Raw genomic sequence first — 26,531 nt, 5'->3', positions numbered from 1 at the left:
GATCAAACCAACAAGATCAAAAGAAGGGTAGATAAGATTAAGACCCCTCTAGACAAAGTGTTTAATGCCTTGTTGAGAGTAAAGATATTGTATCCAGTGGACCAATATACTTACCGTGGAGAGTACAACCCGTCCTTAAAGTGTAAATACCATAAGGGAACTGTAAGGCATTCGATTAAAAACTATGATTAGTTCCGTCAAATTCTACAACAATTAATGGATTCATTCCAAATTGAGTTTTACAAAAATGAAAGAAGCTCAAGAAATGTAGAGGTATCCACCACCGAGCAGGTTTCAAAGCCTACCCCGAAACCAGTGACAATATATTACAAGAGGCCAAAGCTAATAGAGAAACCCACTTCTAAATCAGTTATAACTTTCAAAATCTCTAATCTTTTCCCATACCAAAATAACAAGATAGTACCATGAAAATACAATTGTGAGGTTGTAACGACGAGGTCAAATGAAAGAGATATATCAAGCAATTATGATATGACAAATATAACTAGAGTGGGTAGCATGACTAGGAGTGAAAGATGTTACTTTCCAAAAATGGTAGAAAAAATGAAAAAAGAGAAAAAAAATTGGAAAAAAAGAAGGGAATAGAAAAGATCCTATGGCAGTGCCAAGATAGGAGTACTAGAAACCCATTTTTGAAAAGAAAGCTTGTGAGTTTCTGAAACTAATCAAACATAATGAGTACAGTATGATGGAACAGCTAAACAAAATACCAGTTAGGATCTCACTTCTATCATTATTGTTGAATTCAGAGCCTCATCGTAATGCCTTATTAAAAGTTTTAAATCAAACACATGTATCCCATAATGTATCTGTAGAGTACATAGATAACCTTGTGAAAAATCTGGTGGCCTCAAATTACATTTCCTTTAATGACGATGAGATTTCCCTAAAAGGAAAAGGGAGTACTAAAGCTCTGCATATAATGATTAGATGTAAAAGTCATACAATGACAAAGGTTCTTATTGACAACATCTTTGTAATTAATGTGATGCCTATGTTCACCCTGGCTAAGTTGTTTATTGAGATGTCTCACATGAAAACTAGCCACATAGTCATCAGAGCTTTCGATGAAGCTAGATGGGAGGTGGTAGGTGACATTGAACTATAACTATAGATCAAGCTATGTAATTTTAACATGAAGTTTTAAGTGATGGATATTTCACCATCATATAGCTATTTATTAGGAAGGCCATGGATTCACATGACGGGCTCTATCCCATCCTTGTTGCATCAGAAGATAAAGTTCATTATCGAGGGGAAGTTAGTGAGTGTATTAAGAGAAAAAGATCTGCTAGTGACCCAACCAACAAATACCCCATATGTAAAAACTACAGATGAGGCTGTAAAGTATTCTTATAGATCTTTTGAGCTGGTTAATGTAACTTATGTTAGTGAAAGATCTAGGCTGTATACACCATAATTGTCGGCCACTACCAATATGGTTGTTAAATAGATGATTGGAAAAGGGTGGTGTCTCGAAAGAGGATTAGGAAAGAAGTAAGTAAGTAATTCAGAAGCTATCAGCGGTGATCAACAATCAAGAGAGGTTTGGCTTAGGGTATAAGTCTACAAAAGAGGATAAGGAAAAGTTGAGTGAAAGTAAGAAAGAGAAAAGGATGGATAAGCTTAAAGAACAAGAGCTAGAGTAAAAAAAATGATTATTTCTTATTTTTATTACATCTTTCGATCAGGAGGATGTATCTATCCTAGAGATGATAATCGGGATATGGGGTTGAAAGAACCCTTTTCTGAACTTACCATTCAAATTGTGGAAAGAGAGGCGATAAAAGTCAAGATAAAGAGTCGCTGGTGTATCCAACCCCACAAGGTTCAAAGCTGAATAATTAGGAAATCATTGAGCTACCTATTATCCTTTAGTCTTTCAAAAAGTAATGTAGTGAATAAAATTCCTATACTTCTGCCTAAAAGTACTAAGATTATTTTCTTATGTATGGTTCATTCATTCATTTCAATAAAAAGATCGATGTGATGTATTTGTATTTCTTCTGTCTATTTTTTAATTTTCATTCCATACATCTTGTCAATATTTCTCTTTTTTTACTTACTCTTAGGTACCCAAATAATAAATATAAAGATAATCATGATAGTAACCTAGGGTTTGATTTTGAAAATTCAATATATATTGATGAACTTGATCATGAAGAGAACTAGGATGGTGATACTTTACTTCTTGGCTTAGTGAAATTGGTAGAACAAGAGAAGAAACCAATTGAACCTCACTAGAAAAGTACTGAATTAATAAATCTGAGAGATGATATTAATAAAAAAGAAGTTAAAATAGGCATGTCACCCCTGAATGATAAGCAAAGATTAAAAGAATTACTTTGTGAATATATGAATGTCTTTGCATGGTTCTACCAAGACATGTTTGGACTTAGTACTGAAATAGTGGAGCATAAGCTTCCTTTAAAGCCAGAGTGTAAATCAGTGTAATAGAAATTGAGATGAATGAAGCCTGAAATATTATTGAAGATCAAAGAAGAAGTGAAAAAATAGTTTGATGCAGGTTTCTTAGAGGTGACTAAGTATCCAGATTGAGTAGCGAACATAGTCCCAGTACCGAACAAAGATGAAAAAGTTTAGATGTGTGTCGATTATCAAGATTTGAATAGGGTAAGCCCAAAGGATAACTTTTTCTTACCTCACATTGATACCCTAGTAGACAATACAGCCAAACACTCTATATTTTCTTTTATGGATGGATTCTCAAGGTATAATCAAATTAGGATGGCTAAAGATGACATGGAGAAAACTACATTCATCACTATGTGAGGAAATTTTTGTTACAAAGTAATGTCTTTCGGGTTGAAAAATATAAGGGCCACTTACCAAAGAGCTATGGTAACTCTCTTTCATGACATGATGCATAAAGAAATAAAAGTATACATGGATGACATGATCACAAAGTCTAAAGAAAAAAAAGATCATGTTGCCAACCTTAGAAGATTATTCAAGAGGTTGAGAAGATTTTAACTGAAATTAAACCCATCAAAATGCATATTTGGGGCTAAGTCAGGGAAGCTATTGGGTTTTGTAGTCAGTGAAAGAGGAATAAAGGTAGATCCTGACAAAATCCGAGCCATCCAAAACTTGTCACCTCCATGCACACCAAAAGAGGTATGAGGTTTTTTGGGAAGGTTGAATTATATATTTCAATTCATTTCTCAGCTCACTCTTAAATGTGATCCTATTTTCAAACTCCTTCGTAAACATAGCTCAGGTAAATGAGATGATGAATGTTAGAAAGCTTTCGATAATGTCAAAGAGTACCTATCAAATCCACCTATACTAGTACCACTTATTCTAAAAAAATCATTGATTCTTTATTTAACTGTGAACGAAAGCTCAATGGGATGCATGCTAGGATAACAAGATGAAACAAGCAGGAAAGAGTGAGCCATCTACTATTTAAGTAAGAAATTTATTGACTATGAGTTAAAGTATTCCTTATTGGAAAATATGTATTGTGCATTAGCTTGGATGACTCGTAGGCTTAGGCAATATATGCTGTACCATATCGTATGGCTCATAGCAAAATTGAATCCTCTCAAATATATTTTCAAAAATTCTTCACTATTTGAAAGAATTGCTCGATGGTAGGTAATGCTTTTCGAATATGATATCGTCTATATAACTCAAAAAGTAATTAAAGGAAGTGCCATAGCTGAATTTCTAGCAGAACATGCAGCTAATGATTATGAGCCAATAAGGCTTGATTTTTCGGATAAAGACCTGATGGTCGTTTCTTAAGTTGATAAGGAAGAGTCTACTGAGCAGTCCTAGAAGATGTATTTTAATGGAGTTGTAAATGCTTTAGGACATGAAATTAGGGCAATCTTGATATCTCTATAAGGGAATTATATCCCTATCACAATAAGGTTAAACTTCAATTGCACTAATAATATAGTTGAACACGAAGCCTGTGTTATGGGCTTACAAGCTGCAATTGAAAGAAAAATCAAAGTATTAGAAGTCTATGGAGACTCAGCCTTGGTTATTTACCAGTTAAAATGAGAATGTGAGATAAAAGATGCAAAGCTAATAAAATATCACAAGTATGTCGCTGTCTTGGTTAAACAATTTGAGAAGATTCAATTTGAACATCTACCTAGAGAAGATAATTAAATTTCTGATGCCCTAGCCACATTAGTAGCTATGATCAAAGTGAAGACAAATATTAAAATTCAGTCCATAAAGTTTGATGTGAGAGAATTTCTAGCACATTATTCAAATGTCGAAGAGGAGGTTGATAGGAAGCCTTGGTATTATGATATTTTATAGTATCTAAAGAATCAACAATACCTAGAGCATGCTCCTAAAAATGACAAAAGGATTATTACGAAAGTAGTCATGGGTTTCTTCTTTGACAAAAATATCTTGTATAAGAAGAATCGAGATCTAGTTCTCTTAAGATGTATGAATGTAACAGAGGTACAAAAGATCATAAAAGAAGTTCATGATGGGAGCTGTAAAGCTCATGTAAGTGGTCACATAATAGCAAGACAAATTATGAGGGTAGGGTATTACTGGTCGACCATGAAAAGTGACTGTATAGATTATGCTAAAAAATGTCATAAGTGTCAAATCTACGCAAATAAAATACATGCCCCTTCAAATGCTTTACATGTCATAGTGCCTCCATGGCCATTTTCAATGTGGGGTATGGATGTTATCGGACCCATCGCACCGAATGCTTCAAATGGACATAGGTTCATTTTTGTAATGATTGATTATTTCACAAAATGGGTTGAAGCTGCATCATATGCTAGTGTGACCCGATCGATGGTGTGTAAGTTCATTAAGACAGAGGTAATATGTAGATATAGGTTCCCAAAAAGAATTATCTCAGATAATACCAAAAATCTTAATAGTAAGATGATGAAAGAGATATGTGCCCAATTTAAGATCAAGCATCACAACTCGACACTTTACCATCTAAAAATGAATGGAGTAGTGAAGCAGCAAACAAGAATATTAAAAAGATTCTTGAAAAAATGACTGAGACCTATAAAGATTGGCATGAGAAGTTATCTTTTGCTTTGCACGCTTATCGGATATCAGTACATACTTCTACTAGGACAACCTCATTTTCTTTGGTCTATGAAATGAAAGCAGTGCTACCTGTAAAAGTAAAAATTTCCTCTTTGAGAATCTTAAAGGAAGTTGATTTGGAATAAGCTGAATTGATTTAGGAATGTTACAAGCAATTAAATTTTATTGAGAAAAAAAGATTGACAACGCTATGTCATGGGTAGTTGTACCAAAAGAGAATGATGCAGGCATATGATAGGAAAATTCGACCTCGATGTTTTCATGAAGGGGAGTTGGTTTTGAAAAGGATTCTCCCAAGTCAATATGACAGTAGAGAAAAATGAACTCCAAATTAGAAAGGTTCGTATATTGTCAAGAAGGCATTCTCAAAAGGAGCTTTAATCTTGATAGAAATAAATGGAAAAGATTTACCCAATCCAATAAATTCAGATGCTGTGAAGAAGTATTTTTCTTAAAAAAAAAATGCTCAAATTGAAAACTCGTAAAGGGCAATTTGAGTTAAAAAAAAAAAGAAAAAAAAAAGCTCAAATTGAAAAACCGTAAAGGGCAGTTTGAGTTTAAAACAAAAAATAAAAAAATAAAAATAAAAAATAAAAAACAAAAAATAAAAATAAAAAATAAAAAGCAAAAAAGAGAAAAGAAAAAAGAGCTCAAATTGAAAACCCGTAAAGGGCGGTTAGAGTTCCAAAAAAGGGAAGGCTCGAATTAAAAACCCCACAAAGAGCAGTTTGAGGATATTTAAGTTGAAGGCCCGAAAAGGCAGTATAGAGGTTTAAGATATTACTTTCATGGCACAAGGAGCAAGTGTGATTTGATGAACTCGACAAGATCAAGAATTCTAGGTGGATGATTTTGGGAAGAAAACTCTAGGTTACTTTGATCATGATTATGTGACAGCCCACTTTAGCCCATCTTTGTAACTCAGTCCCATTCAATCAATAAAATCCATTTCTTTTCTGACGTCAACATTAACCTCTTTTATTATTTTTTTTTGTTTACCCTTTTACCCAGGTAAAAAGAAATGTGCATTTGCTTTACATCTGTCATTATATTGAAATGATAATGAATGAACAAATAATGATATGAAAATTCTCTTTATTACTTTGGAAAGCCAAGAGTGGCATAGGTAAGTGAAATGAGAACAATGGAAACTTAGTGAAATGGTGATCTCGGTTTGGTTGAAGCTAAAAGATAATGATAATTTGATTCCTTAACCAAATATCTTTAGAAGTTAAAGGATCCATCACTGAAGTGAAAATGAAAACGACAAAGAGCTTTAGAATCTTTTTATCATAATTAGATAAGCCTAATGTCTCATAACATTTCATGTAGGCATTCCAAGAAAATTGGCATTTCATAACACTTCAGGTACGCATGTCATTTGCTTTTAGAAGAAGGTGTTTAGACCCCACAGATGATTAAAGTTGCCAAGAATAAAGCAGCAGTTGTTTCAAATACAACCTGCACTAACTTATTATGGCTTAGTCCAGATTATTCATTTCAGGCTTCGGTTCAGTCCAAGTCTTTCAATTTTGGATTCTGACTTTTGTCAAATCCTTCTTAGTCTAAGTTATTCATTTCAGGTTTCGATTCAGTCCAAGTCTTTCTGTTTCAAATTTTGACTTTTTTCAAATCATTCTTAGTCTAAGTCATTCGTTTAAGATTTCGGTTCAATTCAGATCATCCGATTTTTGAATTCGATATATGCCAGATCCTTTTTCAGCTTAGCCTAAGTTATTCATTTCAGACTTCGATTCAATCCAGGTCATTCTATTTTTAGATTTGACTTATATCAAATTTTTATTCGGCTAAGTCCAAGTCATTCGTTTCAGACTTCGGTTCAATCTAGGTCATTTTATTTATTTATTTATTTAGATTTTGGCCTATACCAGATCCTCTTCAACTCAGTCCAAGTCATTCGTTTCAAATCTTGGTTCAATCCAGATCATTTTATTTTTAGATTTTAGCCTATGCCAGATCCTTCTTCGACTCAGTCCAAGTCATTTGTTTTAGAATTCGATTCAATCCAAGTCATTCTGTTTTTGGATTTTGACCTATGCCAGATCTTTTTTTGGTTTAGTCCAGGCCATTCATTCTAGACTTTGATTCAGTCTCGGTCATTTCGTTGTGGATTTTGACTTATGTTGGATCCTTTTTTAGCTTGCGTTTCAGACTTCAGTTCAATCCAGGTCATTTTGCTTTTGGATTTTAGCCTATGTTAAATCCTTTTTTAGCTTAGTCCAAGCTATTTATTTTAGACTTCGGTTCAATCTAGGTTATTGTGTTTTGGATCTTAGCTTATGCTAGATCTTTCTTAGAGTTATTCCATTTTTTGACTCGATTCAGTTACACCAAAGTATTTTCTTTCTTAAACAAAGTCATGATAGGTGTTTACGTCTTTGCATAATCTTTATTTCATAAAGAATATGCAAAAAGGGGCAACTATAAACACCCACTTTTTAGATAAGTTTAATATATTTAAAATAATAAATAAATAAAAGTAAAATTTTAGTCATAGTAAAACTCTAAGATTAAGACTTTAATTTTTAAAAATAGGATCAAGGATTTGGTTTTTGAACCGGGATAAACAGATTGGATGAGGGGGAAAGTTTGATTTTGAAATCCTATTCAACCGTGTACCCAACCCTATATAAACCCCATCAATCACAAGAGTAAGAACACAAAAAAGAAAGGAGGGGAAAATAGGAGTGATCCGAGGAAATTTTTTGTTTCAAAAGATTTCTTGGGGAATTTGTGGTTTTTAATTTGTTTTTTTTAGCTTTTCTCAAGTTTTTAGAATTTTTTAGGAAATTTTCAAAATTTGACGAATTTTTCGACGAGTATTCAAGTTTTTCGGCAAGTTTCGATGAAAAACTCAGTTTTCGATGATAAAACCCAAAAATCGATGATTTTTTCGATGGCATTCAACGAAAGATGACAATCAAAAATCACATAGAGTGAGAAACAGAAGAGAAGAGAAAGAAAGGGGAAGGAGCGTATGAGGACCAGAAGATTTTTTTTTTGCCTTTTATATAGTCAAAAAATGACGTCATTTTGAGCTAAGAACCCGATAGGATCCGTGCGTTTCCTTACGGTCCAACCCGACCCGTAGCGCCTCAACCCGCCTAACCGTATCACCCAGCCCCTGTTGAGTTGAGTGAGCCGAGTCGCGCACTGAGCCGCTCAAGCTGAGTCTGTCTCTAGAGTTGCATATTGTCCAAGCCTAGCCGAAGCCGAGCCAAGTTTTTTTTTCATTTATTATCGTTATTATTTATTTATTTACTATTTTTTTTGCTTATGTGTTTTTTTTTATTAAATTGAAATAATTTATTTAATTAAACATTCTTTAATTTTCAATGATTACTTAAAATCAAATATTTTTGAGAAAAAGTTGGAAGTATCAATTTTTTTTAAAAAAATAAAAATTTTAAAATCAAATATTTTTTAGAAAAAAATTGAAAGTATCAATTTTCCTTGAAAATAAAATTTTCAAAAAAATATTTTTGAGGAAAAAGTTGGAAGTACCAATTTTTCTTGAAAATAAATTTTTCAAAAAAACATTTTTGAGGAAAAAGTTGGAAGTACCAATTTTTCTTAAAAATAAAATTTTCAAGAAAACATTTTTTTTTTGGAAAAAGTTGAAAGCATCAATTTTCCTTGAAAATAAAATTTTCAAGAAAACATATTTTGAGGAAAAGTTGAAAGTATACATTTTCCTAAAAATAAAATTTTTCAAAAAGCATTTTTAAGGAAAAGTTGAAAGTACCAATTTTTCTTGAAATTAAAATTTTCAAGAAAACATCTTTTGAGGAAAAGTTGAAAGTATCAATTTTTCTTAAAACTAAAAAATAAAGATTTCAAAAAGGGATTTTTAAGGAAAAGTTGAAAGTATCAATTTTCTTTAAAAATAAAAAACCTTAAAATGCTTTAAGGAAAAGTTAAAGTATCAATTTTTCTTGTATAAAAACATGAGTTGTTTCTTATAAAACTACAAAAGATCTATATCAAGAGTTCGAATCATTATTCTTTTCCTTTTTTTTCTTTGAAAATTTTTAATGATAAATAATCCAACGATGGAGTCTCTGTAAGAAAAATAATAATTTTCTTATATACTTTTGAGGTGAGGAGATTTTCTTAATTTTTTGCCAAAAGTATTGGAGTCAATTAAGAATAATTTTCAATAATTAATTACTTAGTAAAATTTTTAAGGCTAATGGATAAAATGAAATCAAGCTGGTACCATCTTTCGATAGGCGTTGTGTGAGTGCTATAACTTTCCTCACACGTAACCACATTCCTTGATCTAGTTCTGGTTTCGTGGATATTGAATCTACCTTGCAAAGATACCTAAGTCAAACTTAGGATTTCTTTCTAAAAAAGGACAGATTCAGTCAGGTGGCCAATCGCACATAAACAAAAAAGATTGTGGTGACTCCTCAAGTCAATGTCTAGCGATAGGTCTCCGGATCTAAACGTTATGATAGATACATTCTCTATTAAATTATATTTTTAAAAAATTATTTGATATATTATTAATGAAATTTTTTAATTTTATAAGTGAAGTTAATATAATGATATATGTTTCAGTTTTTTTAAAATTAATTTTTTAATTTTTAAAAATATATAATAAAATATATTTTATTTGTAAAATTAAAAAATTTTATTGTTTTAATAAATTTGATAATATCTCTTAAAAAATTAATAAATAAATAAGAGGATTCCTTTTATAGAATTTAAAAAACTCCAATGTTGGTGTATATTATAATAATAAACAACCATAAAAAAAAAAAAAAGCTTAAAATTGAATCCTTTAACCCTCTTTATTCTCAAAAGGTGTCATAAATTGAGATTTCTAAGTTAAGTTGTTCCGAAAAAAAAAGTCACTTTCAAGGATGTTGACATCCTAGGAGGTAAAAAACTTAGAGTTCATTTGGGAGGCTAGATTAGCTTAAAGGGCTCTCAATGCATCGAATGGTTTGTTTTAGTCGAGCATGGGGTCCTCTTATGTGTTGTCTTTCACCAAGACTTTGTTAACTCTCTTAACTTATGTAAGGAGCTTTTGGCTAGTCTTATTCTAAGTAAGATTTTCATGTTTTCATTAAAAGATCTGTTTTTGAGTTCTGAGCTCTTTCAATTATGTCTTTGAAGTTTCAAAATTCATTAGAATCAAGTTGAGGTTAGATTTCTATTATCAGTGTTCCATTTAGTAAAACATTGATTAGGAATAATTTAAAAATAAAATTTGAATGCAATGAGTATCAAATTCTAAATTCAATAATTAATTAATATATAAAGATCAAAATTATAATACACAATAAGATAAAAAGATTAATTCTATTATTTAATCGAAAGTATAAAGACGGTCTGTGCAATTTGAAAAAGTTGACGTGAAAAAGTGATGATAAATAAAAAAAATTTGCCATGTTATTATCTTTGATCATGTGGACCTTAAACATCAATATAGTCAACAGTTACGTAAAAAAAATGCTACCTTAAAAAAGTCAAAATATTAAGTCATCAATTTTAATGAAAAATATTTGAACCGTTAATAATTTTATTAAATTCGATAATTAAAGGAAGTATAAAGATTCAATTTAAACATATTAAGATAGAAAGATTAATTTTATCATTTAATTAAAATACAAATATTTGTTACATAATTTGACCTACTTTTTTTTATTTGGACTAATCCAATCATACCAAAAAAAGAGAGAGAGAAAAAAATAGAACACACTAACTGTATACTACTACAATAAAATCTTTACTAGATAGGTAATCAAAGCTACTTTTGTAATATAATCACCCAACTTATGATAAATAATGAAACAGTTTTAATCAAATTTATTTATAAAAAACATTATTCACGATGGGACGGGCTTTGCACATGGCAACTAATGGCTGAACTTTAGGCATGGTGGTTCCCTTTCCTTCAGTCATGTCAATTTCCTTGCCATCAATCCTTTCCCACTCAAAGCATTGAATCAAAGATCCTAAAGCTAATCCCACCATTCGCTGAGCCAGGCCTGCTCCTGGACATGCCCTCCTTCCTAACCCAAATGGCATTAGCTTGTGAGAATATTCTCCTAATTTCTCACCATTTTCAAATCTCTCTGGCTTAAAACTTGTTGGATCATCCCATAGTTTTGGATCCCTATGAATGGCCCATGCATTCACCAATACGATCGCACCACGTGGCACGTTGTATCCACCTAAGGTACAATCGCTAGATGGCATGTGTGGAAGCAGAAGAGGAGCTGCAGGGTATAATCGAAGTGTCTCCAATATAATGCTTTGAAGGTAATGTAGCTTGGAAACATCTTGTTCATCAATCAGGTTTTCTTGACCAATTTGATTGTCTAGTTCAGCTCTAGCCTTCTTCAATAATTCTGGGTGATTTAGCAAATTGGACATTGCCCACTCTATTGTGACTGCTGATGTATCAGTTCCTGCAAGTATTATCACCTACACAACAACGTTAATTTGTTAGTTTAGGACATTTCAGATTTGAATGTCATCTTCTAAAATTAAGAACATGAACCAATTAAGCTAAGCTCCGAATTCAAAACCGAATATCTTTCAATAATAAAATATTGAAAAGTAAAAAGAAAAAAAGACAAAGATTCAACTAATTACCAATATGAACCCTTTTATAATTTCGTCAGTATAGTAATGAGGCTCAGATTCTTGCAAGGAAAGAAGGTGATCAATCATACTATTATTGTCCTGCCTCTTGCTTCGGTGATTCTCAATCAAAGTTTGCAAGAACCTGTCTATCGTTTTTCCAACCTTCTTCACCTTCTTTTCAAACCCTTCACCAAACCAGTTCAATATAGGAAAGTAATCTGCTTGATTTGCCGTTCCACTATTCTTGAATGCCTCTGCTATAAGTTCCCTAAATTCTCTTGCTTCTTCTTCATTCGTCACTTCATCTCCATAGTACCTCTTCCCTGCCACCATCCTCATTATGTTATTAAAGGTCATGTCATTAAGCATAGATTTCAGCTCCACTTTCGCAAACTCTTGACGCGAATCACACGACAGTTTTAATAACAAGCGCCTGATTTCGTCTTTTCGAACAGTCACAGAGGCGTTTAGACGACTTGATGAGAAGATTTCAATGGCACCAATTCTACGTAAGTTGCGCCAATGATCACCATAAGACGATGCTACAAGTGTCGTATAGTTGTAGCCTAAGTGTTTCCATATGATATACTTGGGGCGATTGGCAAAAACTATATCGTTCTTGCTGAAGCATTCCTCGGCTGCGGTTGAAGATGATACTACAACAAGAAGCCGAGAACCAAGGCGAAGGGAGAAGATTGGACCATATTTTTGTGAAAGGCTATGGTACAAACGATGGATGGGGGGTTTTAGGAGGTGAAGGTGGCCAATTATGGGTAGTGATGGTGGGCTTGGAGGGAGGTTTTTGGGGTGCTTTCTTGATTGAAAGAACAAGTTTAAACAAATGATAAGAAAGATAAAAGAAAGAAATGAGTAAAGAATTGCTGCTTCTTCCATTGTTTGATTTGCTTCTGGTAACTCTGTGTTTGTTTTATTTGATTTGATTTTTTTTTTTTTTGGTGGTGTATAGAATTAAAATGTATTTGCTTTTATAGAGGGGCGTAACAGGAGTATTGCTAAAAAGTTTGGACCCACCCATCTTTCAATGGGCCGAAATTTCCAAGTTTGATTACTTTTAATATGCATCACAATCATGTTGCTTTCATAGCTTATTTTAATTTCCCACTCAGATCAACTGTCTTTTTGTTTACTCGCGTGGGAGATATTGTCATCTTAGATACTTCTTGCGTAGGAGATATTGTCATCTTGGAGAATTAGGGCCATTTGGTTTCGCTTTTATCACCGCACCATTGCGGTGCAATAAAGCATAATTTTGCACCATAGAAGCATGTTTGGATGCACGATTGGAATCTTTCAACTGCACCACACCCCTCAATCGTCATTGGAGCTAAAGAGATCAGTGAAAATTTGTAATCTGCGATTGAAGACAAAAACCCTTAAATACCCTTACATATAACTCAATTTAACATTTTTCAATTCAATTTTAAAAGCCTTAAATCAAGAAACCTAATAAAGAGTATATGATAGTCCACGTATTTTATTTTGTGTCCAATCTTTATGTATATTATTTTGTATTCCTTTTTTTATTATTTATTTATTTTTCTTTGATCAATGTTTAGAAAAAGCTTTTAATATTTTTATCACTTGCGTGCTGAAGTAAATTATTTAAAAAATAAATTATATAAAGCTATCATTTTTGTTAGTAATTTTTAATTATTTATTGACTTTAAAAAAATCAAATATACATTAAATTTTATTATGTAAAAATTTTAATTTGATATATACAAATAATTTTAATAATTTATAATTATTTAATAACTTTTCAAATATATATTATAAAGTTTATTATATATAAAATTTAATTTAATATTTTTAATAATCAATTTTTTCATTATATTTTATTTTATCGATGTCACTATATTTTTATTTAAATATATATTTTATCATTAATTTTAATTACATATTTAATTTTATTATTATAATAATTAATATCATCATTATTATTTTTTTTAATTTTATTAAAATTAATTTTAACGCTACAATATCATATTCACGTTGTCTGAATGGAGATGTTGATTGGTATCTTGTAACACCGTTGTATGAGATATTTAAGGAAAAAAAAATAGAGTTTGACATTGTCCAAGAAATGGCTGCTGTCATCGCTTACATATTAATAGCTATCGTGTACGTTGGGCTTTTGCACGTGGGGTGATAGTAACAGATCATACGACTTTTCACCATATCATTACAAATTTAGTTTCTCTTTGTTTTGTTATTCTGGATTTTGCTATTGCATGATACAAAATATCTTAAACCAAACTTAGTTTACGGGTTGGATTGGCTTATTAAATTATAAAGAAAAAAGTTAAATTCATTTTGATTATCTAATTTAATTATTTTTTATTATTAAAATAATAAATATTATCTTTATATTTGTATTATAAAATATTTTTTATTCATATTTAATGTATAAAATGATAGATAAGATAAGATCATAATTATTTTATATTATATTTAATTTATATTTAAAGAAAGAGATATTATTACAATAAGGATTAATCATTCTTTTGGTATAAGATACTTTAATATTCTCAAAGTAAAAATAATTATTTTAATTCATGAAATTGAATTTACATATCTTATTATACCCTTAAAAATTATATTAATAATTTAAATTATATAAATTTTAAGAAAGAATAATTTTGACTAATAAATAAATTATTTTATCTTAATTTTTGCATATATCAAATATAAGATAAGATAATACTATTTAATTTAATTCTATTCATTATATCATTTTATCTTATCCTATAATAATCTAATACCAAATACATTTTTCATGCACAATATAATGGTAAAAAAATGAAATTATTTCTAAGAATAACTAAGGGTGATAGGGTGACAAATAAGTAACCTCACACTATGTACAAATGTAATATAATTAGACTTGATCATAGGCTGGATAGTCTGTCCGAACTTGAAACCCTATTTTGAATTTTTGAAATATTTAGATATAATTATTAAGCTCATTAAATGGACCTAGATAAATAAATGATATCGAATAAAAAAATGAGGTTGGACTTGTGTTTCACCATTTCATGCTCGAGTTTGATCTTGTCAAACTCGAAAATTAAAAAAAATATTTTTATCATAATGAAATAAGACCCATTTGTTTTATTTTTTTATAATGGACAATGCATATTTACTTTATTACTTATAATAAGATAAAACCTATTTATTCTTTGTATAAAATAATAATATAATTTTAAATTATATTTAACAAAATTAAATTAGACTCAAACCTAAATTCAAAAAATCAAACTGGCTCTAAATTTACTTAAAATATTAAAATATAATACTAAACTTGGGCTAAACTCGACTCAGCCCGATTAATAAATCTAAATATAACCAATCAAAAATTTTTTTTAATTACCAAAAGTAAAATTAAACAATTACAAAATAACTTTCTAATAGTTTTTAAAATTGATTGTTTTAAAACTTTTTTATAAAATAATTAATACTAACTTTATCTACAAATTAACTAATTAATTTGAAATGTTTCAAACAAAGAAATTTATCCAAAAATAAAAATTTAATGACAAGCATCAAAAGAAAATGAAACAAGCTATCGTGTTTGATTATCTTCATAATAAATATAGAGTTTATATTTGATATATTATCAATATATAAATTTTATATATTATTAATAAATTAAATGATATCATTTTATTAATAATTAAAAAAAATTTTATTAATCTTTAAAGATAAATAAAAAAATTTATTTTTTATTAAATTTTTATTAATAAATAAATATTATTTTATTCATTAATAATATATAAAATTTATATGTTAATAATATATCTAATGATTATTTTAAAAAGGCTAAATCAATTGTTTCAGTTTTTCTCCTTTGATCATCAATTTATCTTGTCGGTATTTTAGGAGGCCCTATTTGACAAGACTTCTTAATACGTTGAATTGTCCTTTTCCAGTGACACTTGTCTGGGTTAGTCTTGTTGGGAGAGAATCCAATTCAGAAATGGTTGTACGTCTTTTTCTTTAACCACTCGGCTAGTAATCTGATCAATAGCGTCAGCGCATACGTGAATGTGACACTAACATGGCTTGGGCTGTTGGACGAGGGACCCCTTCACGCCTCTATGATTGCTACTTATATTATTAATGCATGGTTCACATCAAATTGAATGGAGGGGAATGGAGGGGAAGATGAGATTTTTTGCCATGTCTAACCTACATCAAATTATATGGTTCACAACAAATATCATTTTGATTTGTTTTCAATGTTTTTTGTTATTTTGATTTATGTTTATGGGATCCATAATCAATAATCCAATTGGATACATATGAATAATAATTATAAACATATTAAAATTAATAGATACAAAAATAAAGAAAAAAAATTTTAACTTGTTCACAATTAGAAATGGTATTGATACTTTAAAAATAGAAGTTTGAGCATAATTTAATTTAAATTGACCCATTCATTTATTTTATATTTATTATTATACATGAAATTTTTTATATTAATGTTTAAAAATATATTTTGTAATAAAAATTATACAAAATAAATTATTTATACAATATAATCTAATATCTTTAAAACAGGGCAGATCAAACTTAAATTATAATTCGGTCCAAGTGAGTCATTCTCACGGGCCTAGCATGTAGGCTAGCCCTTGAGCACTTTTTATTTACAATAAATATATAGAAAAATGAAGGCTCGAACTTCACCAAATGCCCTTGAACTTGGCCTAATCGGTTTGGGTGATCACTTTTCAGCACAAATAATTCCACGATTTTAGTATATCAAATGCACAAGAGTATGTTGCCACCATCTTTTACATCAGGTCACCCTTTTTCAAAAGGATACTAGTATTCATCCCCGCTATTTTTTATGTTAATTAGGATGTTAATTTTATTCAAATTTAATGAAGAATTTAATTTTTATTTTAATTAAGATAAAAATGGATATTAAATTTTGATGATGAAAATGAGAATAAAGATGATTTTATATGTTTTATAGAGTATGGGTATGCTAATAAGTAATATAGTATTCATTTCATACCCATATCCTATATATTTTTTTCTATATTTAATAAATTAATTTTTATTTAATAATATAATTTTATTTTAGATGTATTACATCAAATATATTTGTATTTAAAAAATATATATTTATAAAAAAATTACTTAAATATGCAAGATAAAAATATTTTAAAAATAAATCTTATTTTTTATTTTTTTAAAAAAGTCATGGATACAAGAATTAGTAATACCCATTAAATACCCATAGAAATAAAGATGTGAATAAATTTAAAATATTCATTAGATATGAGTAAAAAAATAATTATAATATAAGAAATTAAGAATAAGGAGAGGGAATGCTTTACCCATCTCATACGTTATCAATTGACATCCCTAGTGTTAATTAAGTTGATTTATTTATTAAATAATTGATGCTAAAATATTAGAATGTGTGAATAGAGTTACAATTATTTTTGTATTTATTTGAAATAATTTTGCTTTTCATTAATATTTTGTTACACATATTTATAATTATTTTAATATAAAAATAATAAAATATTAATTTGCATACAAAATATTATAAATATATTAAGATATAAAAAAGAAAATAAATTTATGTTTAATATATTACGATCAAATTTTTGTTATTATCTTTTTGTATTGGTTGCAAGTGTCATAATTAACTCCTTAATTATCATATATAATATTATATTATAACATAAATAAAAAATTGATAAAATTTACTTATGTGGATATTTAAGTGGATAATTTGTTTTTTCGACACATAGAAAAATTTTTAAAATTTCTCTTTATAATAACTTATAAGATATTTCCTAATTTTAAGCTATTTATCAAAAATATATATTTAAAAATTACTTAATTATCTAAAATTTTTAAATTTAAGTAGAAGACCAATTCGGATATTTTTAAGTTGCTAACAACAAAATCTAATTTAAAAATATTTTTTTTTCAAAAATGCATTTCTAAATAATCTATACATACATATATATATATATATATAGATATATATATATCTTTTTCCATTTAAAATTTTCAAATATAGTGATATATTATCTTTTAAAATAGGTTTCCTAATAATATAAATATATATCCTTTTAAATCTAAAAATCTTAAATGTAGTGATATTATAAAATAGATTTCTTAGTAATTTAAATATGTCATTTTAATTTTCAAAATTTAAAATATAATTTTTATTTTTAGAGATTTCATAATAATATTTTATTATTTGATTATTTTTAAATTTAAAAAGATAAAATATCACATATATTAGAAGATAATTTATTCTTTAATGATATTCTCAATGTTACTTCTATTTCTCTATTTTTTTAACATTTATGCTTGCAAAGAAATGGGTTTTTAACTCGTGAGATGCACCATTTTTTTTCTTTTTATAATTTGTTCATCCACATATTAAAAACATTAAAATCAATGTTTCTTTTTCTTTGTTTTTGAAATTTTTATAAAAACTTTAAATATTATATTTGTTTCAAAGTGTATGCATGGATGTTATAGAAATTCTTTGACAATTCTTGGATATTGGAGTGGAGAAAAAAGATTGGTTTAGTATAATAATAATTCACTACAAGAAAATGAAATATTAGTGACAATTTTGTAGCGGCGTTTTACTTACAAACGTCGCTAATTTTCATGTTTTCATAAAACTTAAGACGTTTATTATCAAAACGTCACTAAATATTCAAATAGTGGCGTTGTTACTTATAAACATCACCCAAGACTTTATATTAACGATGTTTCTCAACTAAAAACCTTAAATAATCTTGTCTTAAAAATTTGAGTGAACACTAAAGGCGTTTTTGTCAGAAACGCTTTGAATAATCCCATTAAAAAAATTGATAGGGAATTACTGAAGGTATTTTTAGCAGACAACACATTCAATAATCCCCTCATAACAAAAATGTATACAATTATTGAAGGCGTTTTCTATAAGAAACACCTTTAATAATTTCACCAAAAAATTTCACAGGCTTATTGAAGGTGTTTTTGGTTAAAAACACCTTCAATAAATATCATATCAAAATTTTAAGATCGTATGGATGTTAACCATAAGGTGATATGTTTGATCCCTCCCTTTAGCCTTTTTTGGGTTTTTGTAGAGATTATTTGTAATTGATTATTCTAGGCATTTTCTTGGTAAAAATGCCTTCACCATTTGCTTTAAAAAATTTTGGAGAAAATATTAAAGGCATTTTTTCGTAGAGAAACGCTTTTAATAATCCATAGGAAATATATGGAATCGATTTTTGAAGGCATTTTTGGCCCAACTCGCTTTCTATAATCTAATCAATAAATTTTTAGTTAGGATTATTAAAGGCAATTTTTGTAAAAAACGCCTTCAATAATCCATAGACAAAAGTTGAAATAAATTCTTGAAGGCATTGTTGGCTCAAAACGCCTTTAATATTTTAGACGATAAATTTGAATGGTCGGATTATTGAAGGTGATTTTTTCTAAAAATGCCTTCAATAATATTTTGTTGGGGATTATTCAAGGTGTTATTGGTAAAAAAATACCTTTAAAAATCCATTCAATTAATTTTTAGTTGGTATTATTGAAGGTAATTTTTTAAAAAACGCCTTCAATAATCCATAGAAAAAAGTTGGAACGAATTCTTGAAGGCATTTTTTGTCCAAAACGCCTTTAATATTCCACACAATAAAATTTTAGGTGAGATTATTGACGGTGGTTTTGGTAAAAAACGCCTTCAATAACATTTTGTTAAAGATTATTCAAGGCATTTTCTTACTAAATATGCTCTTAATAATCCATAAAAAAAATATGAAACGAATTCTTGAAGGCATTTTTGGGTGAAAGTGTTTTCAATAATCCAATAAATAAATTTTTAATAGAAATTATTAAAGGCAGTTTTTTTCAAAAATGCATTCAATAATCCATGCACAATATTTGGTACGATTCTTGAAAGTAATTTTTTTTTCAAAATGCCTTTAATATTTCACATAATATATTTTTAGGTGGGATTATTGAAAGCGATTTTAGTTAAAAATGTCTTCAATAACATTTTATTAGAGATGATTCAAGGCATTTTTTTTTGCTAAAAACGCATTCATGAATCCCATCAAAAAAATATATTTGATATTGTATATGTCAAGTCAGTTGTAGGTTTATGCCCAGAAAATATTTGAAGTCAGTTGTATATTTATGCTAAAAAAATATTTAATTTATATATGTGATACTATGAATTACATTTTGGAATTTACATAATGAATATTGTTGTATTTCAATAAATTGACCACACATCCGGAATTAAAATTGATAACGTTGCCATATTAATATACTTTTATGAAATAATCATACTCAATAATATATTAAGTACACATAGTATATTCATATTAAGTATACCAATAATATTAAACCAATACCTCAATGTACAAACTTAAAGTTTCCATTCAACATGGCATGTTTAAAACATTATAACAATTTGTTCCTCATATATTTACATTCAACCAATAATGTCTAACCTAAGGTTTATCAACATTGATAAATGATAATACATACTCACACCATTTTTTACGAACTTCATCCAATTCTTTTTCCGTGAAGATTTCTTTACTCTCTTATTAAAAAATATATATCAGAAGTAAATGTTAATAAATGAGAACATAATGTACCTTTTTATTTTTTTGAAGATATAACGAGTTTATGAAATTTATACTAATCTTGAATGGTGTGGTCATAAAATCATCTAATACTATCTTTCGCATAAAACGAAGGACATAATATCCATATTTAGTATTATCGGGTTGACAAGGTACCTAAAAAATAAATTGAGTGGGTTTAGGAAATCTTTATCTACACAAACTCAGCATAAAAGAATAAATTTCATATTTATCGATAATGACACCCATTTTAGTTTCTTTATCTTCTTATCGAATGCAAATACTACCCTAAATTGAAAAGAAAAAAATTACTTAATACATAAATAAAATTACTTATAAAAAAATAGAAGATATATAATATAATAAAGTGTAATACCTCTTTATAAAAGTTTGAATATCGAGATTAGGCATCGTTGTTAGATTAACTAAATTAAGTAAGTATGGCGTTAAAGATTTGATGTCAATCACAATAAGCAACCAATGACGACTGTAAAATAATAACAATGATATACTCAGATTATGCATCAGATCAGATTTGAGTAAAGTTGTAATATAACTTACTGCACATTATACGAGAGCAAATAATAATAAGCCAATCTTTTCATGCATTGGATCACATGATTAGCACGATAAGCGACTGTGTCACTCTGCTCACTAATGAAGTTAGGGTCAATGAATCTAAATTTGTTGGTCAACTATCTCCCCTTGAGCTCTCTATATAGTAAGCTGCATAATAACAATCAACATTGATAGTTAATATTACATCCTAATATAGATTACTACATATTGAATGTTCATATTTGTATTTATAAGCTAACCTCATATAAACAATAATATCAATAGTTGATAATTCATTCAGTTCACAAAATTCTTTAACCTCTTCCACACCAATGAAAGAAAATGATAGTTTATCAAATAATCCTTTTTCAGACTCAATGGCTATGAAGTTTTCTTTGGATAAATACTCTAACGAATATTTGGATAACTCATCTATAGTAAGCTGAACAAGGGTCATACTGTGAGTTACAACATCCTGCCACAATATTTAATAAAATATAAGTATTAAAACTAAATCAATAAATAAAATAAACAAATGAATATTAACATTATAAATAAAATCATACTTCTTAGGTGGTAGCGGAAGATGGGTTCACTTTCTTACTTACAATGGCAGCTTATCCTACATGGATAATGCTATCGATCGGCCTACTAGCATGTTATGTTACATTGCTACCAACATGAACTCCAAAGCAGCAAGTTTTTATTGTTGCTCATTGAGGCATTGCTCCTAGTCATCAATTTGTTGCTATTGTTGCTCAATGATTGCTTCATATTGTGCATTTTTCAATTGCAGGGTTTTATGTTGATTACTAAAAAACTTTGATGGCAAGACAAATTTACCAACCATACTAACCCCACCAAGCTTTTCTTTAGTGCCTAATGCTAAAGACAAAGGATCTTTACCATACTGGGTTACCAATTCACCAGATTAGACTTTGACAACATAATCATCCTGAAAGACAATAATAAAATAGGTTGTAACAATAAATCTATACAAGCTAGTATACAATCATGCATACAATCACAATGTCAATCATATATTATATTAAAAAAGTAGTTATACATACAATCTTTTTTGTCATTTTTTCGATTACTTCATCTACAAAGGATCTATCATTCTATAGATGTTTTTGTTTCTAGACATCCCATTTAGAAACATCGATGCCAGAGCTTACTGATTCCTATTAAATTAACACAATAAAAGAATTAGAATGTATGAAATGAATGTTCATAAATATTCATTAATGAGTATAAAACAAGTGTGTGAATACATACAAGCTTATACTTCACATTTTCATATCCTTTTCTCGCTGTTCGATGGTGATATTATTGTTTGACCCAAATGTTTCGTTGGTTTTCTTTGATTTTCTATAAAAGAAAGAAATTACGTCAATCACATATGAAGATCAAAGGCTATATTGCATAAAGACTTATAAACAATATTTTTGGTAATGGATTTACGTACTGAGAAATCTTCTGAAAGTTGATATCAAACAAAATTTATCCAATCTTCAACATTTATCATATCTGTATATACCGTAGGTGGAATAACCAACACATCACCTTGATTAGCCAGTGATAAAATATATTAGGTTATCAATCTGCTTTTAAAATCTCTAAATGCTTTTTCAGCATATTGCAACACAATCTTTTTACAATAAATTAGGATGTCAAACCGTTCCTAAATTATTTAACATAATTTGTGAGAACACATTGAATTTCAATTAAATGATCATTAACAAATTTTATGAAATAGTTGAATAAACATACCACTACCAACTGCCAAATATAATCTTTTAGATCATTAGAAACTCGTCGCCAAGCGATGTACATAATTGAAATCTTACGATGGACGATGGCTCTAATATGAGTAGCCATCTTGGAAGCTCTTTCAGACACAGGCTACCCACTTTGATTAAAATCAACGTGAATTTTTATGTTACTCACTTTAATTTATTTATTTGGGCCCTTTTCCTTTCTTTTTTGACCTACATGTGTGTTTTTTGCATGTTTAATAGAAGAAAAATGATGTTGTTCAGAGTCAATAATACCTATAATTTTGATTATAATTATACGAATTACATAAAATGACTGTCTAAATTTAATACTGTACGTAATTAAATACCACCAATACCATACTACATATAGAAACACCATTCAATAAATCAATCAGCAATGTACTCAGACACACCATTCAGCAAACCACTCAGAAACACCATTCAGCAAACCATTCAGAAACATCATTCAGCAAACCATTTAGTATACAATTTAGCATACCAATATCATACAATACTATTCAGCAAAACACTATCACATAACAAGGTTCAGCAAACCACATTATTAACAAAAGCCTACACAGAAATAGCATACATGCAATGATAGGTACTTGGAGGACTACGCTTACGATAAAATTAATAAAAATATATATCCATATGTAAATAGTAAGGAATCGAAAAAAATAGCTCTATCGAATAATATAAATAATACAGTAAACAAAAATTATAAAAACATACCGGTAAATAGAGAGGTGAGCGTCATTGATTTATTAAAGGTTGGTAGCGACGATAGGGATAAAGAAACCAAAAGTGTGATAGAAATGTATTTGTGGGTTTGGTTTGATTGATTAATACAACTTTTAATTATTCTGTATACTAACAAATTTTGATTCCGATGTCCAAGATAGGGAATGAATATAAAATTTATTATTAAAGGTGTTTTTTCTCAAAAAATACCTTTGATAATTATGAACAAAAATTATTGAAGGCGTTTTTAGTAGAAAACTGCTTTTAATAATTATGTACAAAAATTAAAAGAAATTAGTGAAGGCGTTTGTTTTCAAAAAATACCTTCAATAATTATGTATGTAAATTAGAAGGAATTAATGAAGGTGTTTATTAGGTATTTTTCTAGAATAAACACCTTTACTAACTATCTTAAAATTTGAATTGTGAAAAATTAAAAGCGTTTTTCACTAAAAAATACCTTTAATGGTCTCAAAATTAAAAAAAAAAAAAATTATTGGAGGCGTTTGTTCTAAAAAAATATATTCAATAATTATGTATGTAAATTAGAAGGAATTAGTGAAGGCATTTTTCTAGAATAAACGCCTTCACTAAATGTCTTAAAATTTGAGTTGTGAGAAATTGAAGGCGTTTTTCACTGAAAAATGCCTTTAATAATTCTAAAAATTTTAAGAGAAAATTATTGAAGGCATTTGTTTTCAAAAAATACCTTCAATAATTATGTATGTAAATTAGAAGGAATTAGTGAAGGTATTTTTCTAGAATAAATGCGTTCACTAACTGTCTTAAAATTTGAGTTGTAAAAAATTGAAGGCATTTTTCACTAAAAGACGTCTTTAATAATCTCAAAAATTTTAAGAGAAAATTATTAAAGGCCTTTGTTCTTAAAAAATACTTTCAATTATTATGTACGTAAATTAAAAGCAATTAATGAAGGCATTTTTCTAGAATAAACGTCTTCATTAAACGTCTTAAAATTTGAATTGTGAAAAATTGAAGGCGTTTTTCACTGAAAGACGCCTTTAATAATCCCAAAAATTTTAAGAAAAAATTATTAAAGGCATTTTTTCTTAAAAAAATACATTTAATAATTATGTATGTAAATTAGGAGAAATTAGTGAAGACATTTTTCTAAAAGAAACATCTTCACTAACTGTCTTAAAATTTGAGTTATGAAAAATTAAAGGCATTTTTCACTTGAAGGCACCTTTAATAATCTAAAAAATTTTAAGAAAAAATTATTGAAGATGTTTGTTCTAAAAAAATACCTTCAATTATTATGTACGTAAATTAGAAAAAATTAGTGAAGGCATTTTTCTAGAATAAACACCTTTACTAAACGTCTTAAAATTTGTGTTATGAAAAATTGAATGTATTTTTCACTGAAAAACGCTTTTAATAATCTCAAAAATTTTAAAAAAAATTTATTGAACTCGTTTGTTCTAAAAAAATGCCTTCACTAACCGTCTTAAAGTTTGAGTAGTGAAACATTGAATGCGTTTTTCATTAGAAAACGCCTTCAATAAATTTTTTCAATAAAAAAAAATTAGTCAAGGTATTTTTCTGGAATAAACACCTTTAATAACCCCTTAAAATTTTAGAAGTATAATATTAAAGGCATTTTTTTATAGAAGATGTCTTTAATAATCTCAAACAATTTTTAAAAGAAAATTATTAAAGGCATTTTTAGTAGAAAACACATTGACTGATATTCATAGAAAAAAAAGAAGGAATTATTGAAGGTGTATTATGCAAAAAACACCTTCAATAAATATATCATAAAAATTAGATGAAATTTTTGAAGGCATTTTTGGTGCGTAAATGCCTTTAATAATTGCAAACAATTCTATTACGACTTTGTTGATGGCACCTATAATATATTTAAAAAATGTATAAGAGAAAATTATTGAATGCATTTTTCTTCGTAAATGCCTTTAATAATCCGGTCCAATAAAATTGTCTCCAAACTTAGCGCATCCAATCACCAACTTAAAGCTTCATATTTATTATTTTACTATTTCTTTTTTCAGACCAATTACAATTTACTTTCCTTTTCCTTCAGCTTTTACTATTCGAACGTTATATTTTAGAACCCGATTTCAACTATTCATTAGTTATTTACTAATATTTTTACGTAATTCGACTATTCCTTCAGCTTTTGCAATTGGTGATTTTTTTTTTAGTTTAAACAATTTTCTTTAAAGCCCACCTTCTTGAAATACCCATTTATAACCCATTATTAACTTCCTTTTCTCTTTCATTTTCTTTTTTCTTTTTTTGGGTTTCTTCTGTACCTGTTTTACCTTATTTCAACCTCAATTATAAAAACTCTTGGGTATTGTCTATGTTAGCAGCAGATTTTAACATTCATAATATTAGATACCTGATAAAATATTTTACAACAAGGAGTTTTCATTTTTTGTAAGTACTGATCTTGTTATTATCTTTTGTTTAAAACATAGTAAACTTAAGTATTTGGCATGTTCGTTTTCATATAAATTATTTATATACATTTAGTTTGATACTGTAGTAAGTACTAAATGGATAAGAGTTAGATGCAAAAGTTAAAATTAAGTTAAGAGTACAGAGATGAAGTGAAAAATTTTCTTAATTTTGCATTTGAGAATACAAGTGAAAATAATATGATATTATGCCCATGTGTGAAGTGTGCTAATATAGATTGACAAAAGCGTCAAGTTATTTTTGAATATTTAATTTGTATTAAAATTTTCTCGAAATATATTAATTGGTATTTTTATGGAGAGTCTGTACCATCAAAGTTTTTCATTAAAGTTCCTTCAACTTCAAGGGCTTTTCAACACCAACATGATCTTTTTATAGCAAATGACATTGAAAGCATGTTGTGAGATGTTTTTAACATTCATAACTAACATTTTCATAATAATTTTCCCTAAAATGATGGATTTAATCAGTCTAATATTGAAATGAATGAATTTGATAAACCCGGGATAGGTATATATGACCAATAACCTATAAGAGAAACATCAAAGTTTTATAAGTTGCTTGAGGATATGAATAAAGAACTTTATGAGGGCTCAAAGCATTCAAG

General features: G+C 28.3%; 1 protein-coding gene across 1 annotated transcript; it reads right to left on the bottom strand.

Annotated features, from left to right (window-relative positions):
- Positions 1–10,697: 10,697 nt before the first annotated feature.
- Positions 10,698–12,679, bottom strand: LOC111282131 (cytochrome P450 81Q32-like). The gene is made up of 2 exons (XM_022870090.2): positions 11,728–12,679; positions 10,698–11,556 (listed from the first exon to the last, which is right to left on the bottom strand). Exons 1-2 carry the CDS (start codon positions 12,610–12,612, stop codon positions 10,936–10,938), a joined length of 1,506 nt encoding a protein of 501 aa, XP_022725825.2. The 5' UTR covers positions 12,613–12,679; the 3' UTR covers positions 10,698–10,935.
- Between the last annotated feature and the right edge of the window lie 13,852 nt (positions 12,680–26,531).

This window comes from Durio zibethinus, chromosome 5 (genome assembly GCF_047325235.1).
Source record: "Durio zibethinus cultivar Kanyao isolate XHJ-2024 chromosome 5, ASM4732523v1, whole genome shotgun sequence".
NCBI classification, from domain to species: Eukaryota; Viridiplantae; Streptophyta; class Magnoliopsida; order Malvales; family Malvaceae; genus Durio; species Durio zibethinus.
This window is presented reverse-complemented; position numbering and strand designations above follow the sequence as displayed.

What these genes read in the sequence shown, in the direction of transcription:
- LOC111282131 (XM_022870090.2), bottom strand. Translation starts at nt 12,612, where the DNA reads ATGGAAGAAGCAGCAATTCTTTACTCATTTCTTTCTTTTATCTTTCTT. An exon ending in TTATAAAAGGGTTCATATTG is followed by an intron (nt 11,557 to 11,727) that starts GTAATTAGTTGA and finishes GTTGTTGTGTAG; the next exon opens with GTGATAATACTTGCAGGAAC.